General features: G+C 57.9%; 2 protein-coding genes and 1 pseudogene across 4 annotated transcripts; all 3 read left to right on the forward strand.

Annotated features, from left to right (window-relative positions):
• Nucleotides 1–27: 27 nt before the first annotated feature.
• On the forward strand, nucleotides 28–2,316 carry LOC117702285 (zinc transporter SLC39A7-like; annotated as a pseudogene). The gene is made up of 5 exons (XR_004605992.2): nucleotides 28–151; nucleotides 266–446; nucleotides 554–693; nucleotides 863–1,059; nucleotides 1,542–2,316. The product of XR_004605992.2 is annotated as a zinc transporter SLC39A7-like (transcript).
• A 174-nt stretch (nucleotides 2,317–2,490) lies between these two features.
• Nucleotides 2,491–4,579, forward strand: LOC117702284 ((3R)-3-hydroxyacyl-CoA dehydrogenase). 2 transcript variants are annotated; one of them, XM_034493519.2, is made up of 9 exons: nucleotides 2,492–2,590; nucleotides 2,753–2,970; nucleotides 3,056–3,172; nucleotides 3,283–3,375; nucleotides 3,481–3,566; nucleotides 3,655–3,739; nucleotides 3,892–3,934; nucleotides 4,141–4,215; nucleotides 4,381–4,579. In XM_034493519.2, the coding sequence occupies exons 1-9, from the start codon at nucleotides 2,545–2,547 to the stop codon at nucleotides 4,395–4,397; spliced, it is 780 nt and encodes a 259-aa protein (XP_034349410.1). In that variant the 5' UTR covers nucleotides 2,492–2,544; the 3' UTR covers nucleotides 4,398–4,579. The 2 variants fall into 2 exon arrangements, with proteins under 2 accessions (XP_034349409.1, XP_034349410.1); XM_034493518.2 differs by having other exon boundaries at nucleotides 2,491–2,590; nucleotides 4,141–4,454.
• A 1,364-nt stretch (nucleotides 4,580–5,943) lies between these two features.
• On the forward strand, nucleotides 5,944–9,341 carry LOC117702288 (E3 ubiquitin-protein ligase RING1). Its single transcript, XM_034493520.2, has 7 exons — nucleotides 5,944–6,103; nucleotides 6,197–6,322; nucleotides 7,140–7,300; nucleotides 7,397–7,612; nucleotides 7,798–8,184; nucleotides 8,501–8,774; nucleotides 8,944–9,341. The coding sequence occupies exons 2-7, from the start codon at nucleotides 6,245–6,247 to the stop codon at nucleotides 9,043–9,045; spliced, it is 1,218 nt and encodes a 405-aa protein (XP_034349411.1). The 5' UTR covers nucleotides 5,944–6,103; nucleotides 6,197–6,244; the 3' UTR covers nucleotides 9,046–9,341.
• Nucleotides 9,342–9,757: the final 416 nt, after the last annotated feature.

The raw sequence follows: 9,757 nt of genomic DNA on the forward strand, positions 1-9,757 counted from the left end.
TTTTAATGATCCCAGGTATTCCAGTAGTCCCCAAACACCCTTCCCTTGAGCCAAGTACTCCCTCACCTAGCCTTTTTTTCTTTCCTGCTTCCCGCAGAGCCTCATTCTCACCACACTCCGGAGCAGCCTGGACACGGACACTCCCACAGTGGTGAGATAGAGACAGGGACTGGGATGCTGGGAAAGGTCTGCCTCTTCCAGTTCTCCACCTCTTAACACTGAGTCTGCATCTCCTCCCTTCATGCTTCACTGCCTCCGTTCTCAGGCCAGGGCCCCATTCTCTCTGTGGGGCTGTGGGTTCTCAGTGGATTGTTGCCTTCCTTGTGGTGGAGAAATTTGTGAGACCGTGAAAGGAGGACATGGCCACAGCCACGGACATGGTGACAGCCACGCGCATGGCGACAGTCACGCACATGGACACAGCCACGCACGTGGAGAGAGACAGGGTGAGCCTGCATTGCCTGCTACACAAACACACTCAGGTTCCTCCTTGGAGCAGGACTCATGAGAAAGCCCTGTTCTCCACTCTGAATCAACTCCTGCTCTCCCTCAGAGTGTTCTTCAAAGGAAAAGCGCAGCTCAGAGGAGGAAAAGGAAGCAGGGGCCATTGCGGAAAAGGAGAGGAGGAAACACGGGGTCCAGAGATGGCCCGGTGAAACCTCAGAAACCCTGAAGAAGAAAAAGCAGGCTCAGGTAAGGGATGAGTTGATGGGTTCACTGTGAGTTTCTCAGAATGTATTCTGTTCATGACGGTGGGGAGCCAGGAAATGGGAAGAGGTATATTATGAAACAACCTGATGGATGCCTTTAACCGGGGTTTGTTTGTTTGTTTGTTTGTTTGTTTTTGTCTCTTTGCAAAAAGATCTGCGTGTGTCTGGGTACCTGAATCTGGCTGCTGACTTGGCACACAACTTCACAGACGGGCTGGCCATTGGTGCTTCCTTTCGTGGGGGCCGAGGGCTAGGCATCCTGACCACAATGACAGTCCTGCTACATGAAGTGCCTCATGAGGTCGGGGACTTTGCCATCTTGGTCCAGTCTGGCTGCAGCAAGAAACAGGTTGGTGCCAACTGCCTGTCATTAGCTCCTAACAAGCTACACTACCATCGAGTGAGTCATGAGAGTCAGGGAAAGTTGTCTGTTTACCTCCGGCTCTGCTGTACCTCAGTCCTCACACATGGGCAGCCTGCAAAGGCCTCTGATGGCTTCAGAGTTTTCAGGAGATGTCTGCTCTAGTGTTTACCTGGCTGTTTGGGGGACGGGGGGGTGGGGGGTTGGATGTGGCCTTGAGGCAGGGTCTCACTGATGGCACGTTAGCGAGGGGCCCAGGCGGCTGCTTGCCTCTGCTTCCTGATGCTGGGGCCTGGGATCCAGATTCCTGTCCTTATGTTTGTGAAGCAAATACTAGCAGGGGCTCCATCTCCCCAGCCCTCAGCTGGCTTCTCCTTTCCTTAACATGGACACCTGTGCAGCCGTACCCCACTGGTCCCCCCTAATCTTTAGCTGTTGATGATTGTGTTTTTCTCTTTTCTGTCCACCAGGCGATGCGTCTGCAACTCCTGACTGCAATTGGAGCACTGGCAGGCACAGCCTGTGCCCTTCTCACTGAGGGAGGGGCAGTGGGCAGTGAAGTGGCAGGTGGTGCAGGTCCCGGCTGGGTTCTGCCCTTCACTGCAGGTGGGTTTATCTATGTAGCAACAGTGTCTGTGCTACCTGAGCTACTGAGAGAGGCGTCTCCATTACAGTCACTTTTGGAGGTGCTGGGTCTGCTGGGGGGTGTTGCCATGATGGTACTGATTGCCCATCTTGAGTGAGGGGTAGGGTGACCTGTCCTGCCCCTCACTCCTAAGTAAGGCAGTTGGGAGCCCTGGCCAGGCTATTGCCAGAGGAGTTTTGGCCTTGGAGAATGGCATCTTTGGTATTTGAGGCCTTAGCGGTATGAGAGTCATACAGAGCATGAGAGGCCAGAGGGACCACGGTGTGGGAGACTGCCCAGCAGCGTTGTTGGTTTGGAGAAATAAATGGGACCATGAAGAAGACTGGAAAGACAGTAGTCTACCTGGTGGTCTCTAGACTACATTTTCCCAGCACCAGCAAGGGTCCTCCAAGGTTCGTCTCCCTCTGAACTGGTTAGTGATGGCTTCAGAGAAGACCTGGCAGAAGGAGTGGGTAGACATCAATCGTGTGTCCTGATTTGAAAACGGGGGCGGGGGTGTTCTTTGGGAAAATGCCACAGCCTTGTTTCTACTCATTTTATACCACTGTTTGGATGGGTGGGGAGGAACGGTGACCAGAAATAAAAGTACTTGGATCTTCCGCGCCACATGCAGCCTTGTCTTTTGGGGGGAACGAGGCCCCATGTCTCCAGGACTCCCTAGGTCCCCGAGTGGTAGTGGATGGTCACGCCCCCGTGGTGGGAGGTCGCGCCGGTGGCTGCCAAAGGCCTACGGCTGGTGGGGTTTCCATTGGACTCTGGCCGGGCCTGGCCACGCCCCGGCGTGCTCGGATTGGCCTGGGCTCAGGGCAGGCCCGCCCACAGCCGCCATGGCGTCTCAGCTCCGGCTCCGCTCAGCGCTGGCCCTGGTTACAGGTTCAGGGGGTTCCTCTCAGGGAGGGTTGGGTGCCCGGGCCGTGTCAGCGAGAGCCGCCCCCGGAGTCCCTGGCCCTGTTGTCTGAGTTTCAGTAACTTTGCGCCCCGTGACCGCTGACCTCGGCCCGTCTTCTCCCGCTGCCGCGGACTCTCCCATCTCAGGTGCGGGCAGCGGCCTCGGCCGTGCGATCAGCGTGCGGCTAGCGGCAGAGGGCGCCGCGGTGGCCGCCTGCGACCTGGACGGGGCCGCAGCGCAGGACACGGTGCGGCTGCTGGGAAGCCCGGGGAGCGAGGACGGGGCGCCGCGCGGGAAGCACGCTGCCTTCCAGGCGGACGTGTCTCAGGGCCCCGCAGCCCGACGCCTGCTGGAGCAAGTGCAGGTGAACCGGGCGCCGCCCCGCGCCGCACACCCCTCTGCCCGGCCCTTTGTGGTCTTTGGTGTTAGCCTCCCCCTCCCTCCCATAGGCCTGCTTTTCTCGCCCGCCATCTGTCGTTGTGTCCTGTGCGGGCATCACACGCGATGAGTTTCTGCTCCACATGTCAGAAGAAGACTGGGACAGAGTCATAGCTGTCAACCTCAAGGTGGTGATCTCTAAACCTGTGACTTGTCCCCGCCCCTAGCCTGGGAAAGTACTTGGAGGAAGGCTGCCACCCCAGCTGATCTTGCCAGCCTTGTTACCCTCTCGTGCCAGGGCACCTTCCTAGTCACTCAGGCTGCAGCCCAGGCTTTGGTGTCCAGTGGCGGTCGTGGCTCCATCATCAACATTAGTAGCATCGTTGGAAAGGTCAGGATGAGTTGGGTCAGGCCATCTAGCCACGTGGGCGCTGGGAAGCGGCTCCCCTGTAGACGACTCCTGCCTGACTCAGCCTGGGTCTCTGACTCACTGTAGGTGGGGAATATCGGACAAACAAATTATGCGTCCTCCAAAGCAGGAGTGATTGGGCTCACCCAGACTGCAGCCCGGGAGCTTGGACGGTGGGTCAGACTGGGGACACCTTGGGGATCTTGCTAGGGGAAGGGTCAGTGTCCTTCCCTGGATCAGCATCCATGCTTCCTCTCACAGACATGGAATCCGATGTAACTCAGTCCTCCCAGGGTTCATTGCAACGCCCATGACCCAGAAAATGCCAGAGAAAGTGAAGGACAAGGTAGGCTGTGGGTGGAGGGCAGTCTGTCAGAGGAGGTCTCTGAGGGAGATTGCTGGGCACGGTGCAAACAGTAAGTATTCCAGATATGTACACAATGAGAAATGAAAAAGTCCATAAAAGAAACTTCTACCCACGTGAGTGTTTCCTTACAGGTAACTGCAATGATTCCGTTGGGACACATGGGGGACCCCGAGGGTGAGCATGGATTGGGAGAAGGGTCTGAGGGGGCTTGAACAGAGCCTTAAATAAATGTGTAATAGTCTTGAAAAGGTCGCACAGGGATTAATGACTTGTGTAGATTCAGGGTTTTTTTTTTTTTTTTGTGGGGGTGGAGAGGGTAGAGGGGATAGCCAGTCTGGATCTAAGGAAGTGAGACTGCCCTTCCCCCACCATCCCTATAGATGTGGCAGATGTGGTTGCGTTCTTGGCATCTGAAGACAGTGGATACATCACAGGGGCCTCCGTGGAAGTCAGTGGTACGAGACCTTCATGGGGAGGACAGGAAAACAGAACCCAGGTTGTATGAGAAAGTGAGGGACTGTGCAGCCTGAAGGGCAGAGATCCCTTCTTTAGACCAGGGACGGAAGTGGGTGCCTTCATCCCCACCCATGCACCTGTCCCGATGCTTCTGTCCCTCTCAGGAGGTCTTTTCATGTAACTGCCTGATGGAAGCCGGACTCTGCTCACTGCTCACTCCCCCACCGCTGCCTGGCCTCCTGCTGATGAGGACGCTAAGTTCCCAGGCTACAAAAGAGATGGCAGTGTGTGGCTCAGGCGTGCTGAATATGGAAGGCAGGGGTGCTTGTGACCCTAATAAATTCCAAATCCTCTTCCCTGCCACCTCCGGTTCTTCTTGTGTCCAAGTCCTCAGACCCTTCCCACCTCCCCCTCTCTCCCCTTTCGGAAGGATTGTTCCCTTTCACTGCCTGGTCTCCCAGGGCAACCCCCGCCGCCGGGTGTGAGAGGAAAGAGTGTATGTCACTGTGTATGCGTGACACTCTGGGTCCTTTCAGAGGGAGGGGATTCTGTCCCCACCCCCTTTCATTGGTTCTGCAGCACCAGTTATTGCCTCCTCCCCCCATTCTCTGGGTTCCTTATGGCCCCCAAGGGTGATCTGTTCTTGGCCCCATCCTGGTGTCCAGTCTGGCCTTGGAAGGGGGTCTTGGAACAGGTGGCTCTCCCCCACCCCTCCTTTCTCTTTTCCCCTCCCTTCTCTCCACTTTACAATAGCTGCAGCCGGCCTGGGGTCGGATGGGGGGGATTAGGGGAGGGGGCCAGGATTAGGGGAATGGACTAGCTGATGAAAGGGGCTGGAGGAGAGCAGAAGGGAGGGGGCTGGGAGGAGGAGGAGGACGGGGAGGGGGCCCTTGCTAATCGACTCTGGTGCCCACATAAGGACTGGCCACGGACTGAAGGAGAGAACAGGGAAGTAGGGGGTAACTGGGTTGGGGGGCGAGGGGACCCACTGCTAACTTGTCCCAGAGACAGGCCACCCCCTGGCAGCCGCTGAGCAGGCTGGCGGGGGGACGAACACCCGTCACGGTCTCTTCCTCCGTGCCCCTTATTCCCGACTCTCAACCGGTATGGCCCTGCTCCTTCCTTCCTTCTCTCTCCTCCTCGTCTGCTTCCTTCACTCCGAGTCCCGGAATGGCTCTGCCTACTTTCCCACGCCAGACATTCACCCGTGTGTTCCCCGACTCCCCCCAGGGGCCCGCCCCATCTGGTGTCCCCGCTTCCGCGTGGCGTCTCCATCCCCGGTGCCTCCGGTGCGCTTCTCTCCCCGTCCCGGGCCGCGGCTCCTGATTGTCCAAACGCAATTCTCGAGTCTCTGGCTCCGGCCGAGAGTTGCGTCTGGACGTCCCGAGCCGCCGCCCCAAAACCTCGAGGGGGAGAGGCCGGGTGGAGCGCGGGACGGTTCCCCGGGACACCCGGGACCCCGCCGCAGCCCTGGGACCTCAGGGCGCGCGCCCCGCAGCAGAGGTGCGGCTGCGGCTGGCTTTCCGGGGTTCCCAGGCCCGGCTTGAGAGAAGTTGGGGACCAGCGCCACGGAGGGGAGCTCCGCCCGCGGGCTCTCCGCACGCACCGGCGTCCACCGGGCCGGCTCAGCGCGCGCCCCGCGGGGGAGGGGGAGCCCGGTTCCACGGCGCGCGTGGCGCGTGAGGGCGGTGACGTCTCCGTCGCGGGGTGGGATACAGGGAGGGCGGAAGTGACGTCGGGCCTCGGCGCCCGGGCCACGGCGGCGGCGGTGGCGGCAGCAAGGGTTGCAGCGTGAGTGGCAGCTGCGGACCGAGCGGACCAGGGCGGCGGAGCCCCGGGGTCCCCGGGGAGAGTCCCGCAGCAGGACAGCGCGGAGGCCGGAGCCGGGTGAGGGGCCGCGGGGCGCGCGCCCGGGGTCAGGGGGCGGGGTCTGCAGAGGGGCGGCCCCGACAGCGTCTCCCTCCCCCACCCCCTCCGCAGACCGCTCTCCGCCGAGCTCCGCTTGGAGGGGGTCTGTGCCCCGTCACCATGACGACGCCGGCGAATGCACAGAATGCCAGCAAAACGTGGGAACTGAGTCTCTATGAGCTGCACCGGACCCCGCAGGTGACAGGGATCTTCCAGTCCCAGCTTACGCCCTCCCGCCAGCCCTCCCCTCCCCCGCCACACTATTCTTTGCCCGACTCTGTCTTTGAATCACCTTTTATCTTCTCAAAGCACTTCTACACTTACCTCGTTTAATCCGGTTTAACCCCTCAAAGCGGCCATGACAGAGGGGTACAGCAGATATTACTGTCTTAATTGAAGCACGGTAAACAGACGCCAGAAGTTACCTTCTCTGCCCCATCTCAACAGCCACATGTCAGTGTACACATATATTCATCCCGCGAGCTTAAATAGAATTCCCTCTCCAGTGTTCTGACTCACGTGCGCTGGGACGACGTTGGAATCTTTTAACAGGCATCCTGAACTTCTAGTCTAGGTAGTCTTGCTCTTTAGAGTTTTAAGAAGCCTGTTGAGGCCGGATGTGACGGGGCAGTCCTTTAACCCCAGCACTCCTGAAGCAGAGACAGGTGGATCTCTAAGTTTGAGGTCAGTCTAGTTGAAGGCCTGCCAGGATTACACACATATAGAGACCCTGTCTTGAAAACAGCAAACAAAAAATAAACAAGTCTGTTGCATAAATATCCTCTAATCCATAGACCTGTGCCATCCCCAACCCTAGTCTTCTCAGCAAACCTCTGGGTCTTCTGTTTCAAAACTACCAGTAAATGAGCCCTCATCCCTTCATTTCCGGTAATTCCCAAGTCATTGGTCACTTCCCATCAGTTTGGTCAGCATGGCTGTCCAGGCACTTACCTTTCTCAAAGCTTGTCTCTAAAGTCCTTTTTCCCCAACCCACTGCCACCTGCTGATGACCCAGGAAGCCATCATGGATGGTACAGAGATTGCAGTTTCGCCTCGGTCACTGCATTCGGAGCTCATGTGTCCCATCTGCCTGGACATGTTGAAGAACACAATGACCACCAAGGAGTGCCTGCACAGGTTCTGCTCGGACTGCATCGTCACTGCCCTGCGGAGCGGGTAACTGGAGGGACAAGTCTGCCGTGGGCCAGGCGGGCCAGCCTGGGCGGCAGGGATGGGAGCTGACCCTACAGAGCTTCCTTCCTCCCACCCCAGGAACAAGGAGTGCCCTACCTGCCGGAAAAAACTGGTATCCAAGCGGTCCCTACGGCCGGACCCCAACTTTGACGCCTTGATCTCCAAAATCTATCCTAGCCGGGAGGAATACGAGGCCCATCAAGACCGCGTGCTCATCCGCCTTAGCCGCCTGCACAACCAGCAGGCCCTGAGCTCCAGCATCGAGGAGGGGCTTCGGATGCAGGCCATGCACAGGTGTGGAGACCCAGAGAACAGATTACCCGTGGGTCTTGTCTGGAGTACAGTCCTCTTTAAGCCGGTTTCTTCAACCATCAGAGCGTCACTAGTAGGGCCTCCACGGCCTCTGGGTCCTCTGAAGTTTAACACTAAGGGCAAGCTTGAATCCTGCTCTTTGTAACCTGGAGTGTTTGTTTCTACAGGGCCCAGCGTGTGAGGCGGCCAATGCCTGGATCTGATCAGACTGCCACAATGAGTGGGGGGGAAGGAGAACCTGGGGAGGGAGAAGGGGATGAAGATGCCAGCTCTGACTCCGCCCCAGACTCTGCCCCAGGCCCTGCTCCCAAGCGACCCCGTGGAGGGGGTGCAGGGGGCAGCAGTGTAGGGACAGTGGGTGGTGCTGCTGTTGGGGTTTGCGGGGGCGCTGGTTCTGAAGACTCTGGTGACCGGGGCGGCACCCTGGGAGGGGGAACCCTAGGCCCCCCAAGCCCTCCTGGGGCTCCCAGTCCTCCAGAGCCAGGCGGAGAGATCGAGCTTGTGTTCCGGCCCCATCCCCTGCTGGTGGAGAAAGGAGAATACTGCCAGACTAGGTGAGGAGCCTGGCCTTTTGTAGCTAGAGCACTTGGAAACTCAAGTTCAGAAATGTGCATCAGAAGGGGGCCTCAGGCCTGGGAGTGTAGTTCAGTCAGTAGAGTGTCAAGCATGCCTGAGACCCTGAGTTTGCTCCCCATCGACATATAAACCAAGGGTGGTAGTGTACACCTGTAATCCCAGAGGTAGGGGGATGAGAAGTTGAAGGTCATCTTCAGCTACATATCGAGGTAGAGGCTAGCCTGGGGTACCTGAATCCCCAGCCAGACCTTTTGGAGAAAGTTCTGCATTCAAGGACTCATGCCCTCCCCCCAGGTACGTGAAGACTACTGGGAATGCCACAGTGGACCACCTCTCCAAGTACCTGGCCCTGCGCATAGCCCTGGAGAGGAGGCAGCAGCAGGAAACCATAGAGCCCGGAGGGCCTGGTGGGGGTGCCTCGGACACAGGCGGACCTGACGGGGGTGGTGGGGAGAGAGGGGTTGCCGGAGGAGGCGAAGGTCCTGAGGAGCCTGCCCTGCCCAGCCTGGAAGGTGTCAGTGAAAAAGAGTACACCATCTACATAGCTCCTGGGGGCGGAGCATTCACGGTGAGCATCTGCTGATGTTAGCTGAGAAAGCAGGGCTGTGACCACCATCTCAGCCCCCGCTCTGTCCCTCTCCCTGGGCTCCTGTTGGGCCACACCCCCTCTGGTTTTCAGGCCTTCCTCTTGTCTGTTTCCTCTAACCTCCCTCCCGAATCTCTCTCCCCTTTCCTAGACGCTGAATGGCTCACTGACCTTGGAGCTTGTGAACGAGAAATTCTGGAAGGTGTCCAGGCCCTTAGAACTCTGCTATGCCCCCACGAAGGACCCAAAATGACGTCACAAGGGGACAGCCGGAAGATGGGGACCACGGGGTGTCTCTGTCCCACCTCAGCCTACCAGCTTCATCTCCCAAAGCCCCTCAGCCAGACAGCAAGAGGACAAACAAGGACAAACGGCTTTTATAGAAAGTATCTATATTGAATTAGCCTATACTGTATAGCACGGGACCTGTGCCCACTACTGCCTTTTCTATGGACCCTCACTGCCCACCCTGACGGTGGCGGGGAGGGGGAACAAGGCTCCCTCCCTGCCCTCCTCCCAACAACAAATTTGCTTATTTCTTCTTTGAAACCTGCAGTTCTCTGTGTGTGTCTCTCAGGGGGAGGGGGCTGGAGAGATGGCTCGGCAGCTAAGAGCACTGGCCTCTCCTGCAGAGGACCTGAGTTTCTTTCCTAGCATCCACACGATAGCTTACCACCATCTGTAACTCCAGTGCCAGGGCGTAGGATGCCCTTTTCTGACCTCTGCAGTCACCAGGAACACACGTACACACTGACTGGTGCAAGCGAAACAACCAAACATATAGAATTTAAAATAATAAGCTGGGTGTGTGCACACACACCGTTAGTCCTGGCGCTGGGGAGGCAGAGGCAGGTGGATCTCTAAGTCTGAGGGCAGCCTGGTCTACAGAGTGAGTTCCAGACCAGGCAAGAATACATAGTGAGACCCTGTCGTTAAAAACAACAACAATCAAAATCAAACAAACA

This window comes from Arvicanthis niloticus, unplaced genomic scaffold, assembly GCF_011762505.2.
Source record: "Arvicanthis niloticus isolate mArvNil1 unplaced genomic scaffold, mArvNil1.pat.X pat_scaffold_653_arrow_ctg1, whole genome shotgun sequence".
In the NCBI taxonomy this organism is placed as follows: domain Eukaryota; kingdom Metazoa; phylum Chordata; class Mammalia; order Rodentia; family Muridae; genus Arvicanthis; species Arvicanthis niloticus.

Bases quoted from the DNA above. Each gene is read 5' to 3' on its own strand.
- LOC117702284 (XM_034493518.2), top strand. From the start codon at position 2,545: ATGGCGTCTCAGCTCCGGCTCCGCTCAGCGCTGGCCCTGGTTACAG. The intron at 3,173-3,282 runs GTGGTGATCTCT...CTCTCGTGCCAG, and splicing joins TCATAGCTGTCAACCTCAAG to GGCACCTTCCTAGTCACTCA. The intron at 3,376-3,480 runs GTCAGGATGAGT...GACTCACTGTAG, and splicing joins TTAGTAGCATCGTTGGAAAG to GTGGGGAATATCGGACAAAC.
- LOC117702288 (XM_034493520.2), top strand. From the start codon at position 6,245: ATGACGACGCCGGCGAATGCACAGAATGCCAGCAAAACGTGGGAACTG. The intron at 8,185-8,500 runs GTGAGGAGCCTG...CCCTCCCCCCAG, and splicing joins GGAGAATACTGCCAGACTAG to GTACGTGAAGACTACTGGGA. The intron at 8,775-8,943 runs GTGAGCATCTGC...CCCCTTTCCTAG, and splicing joins CTGGGGGCGGAGCATTCACG to ACGCTGAATGGCTCACTGAC.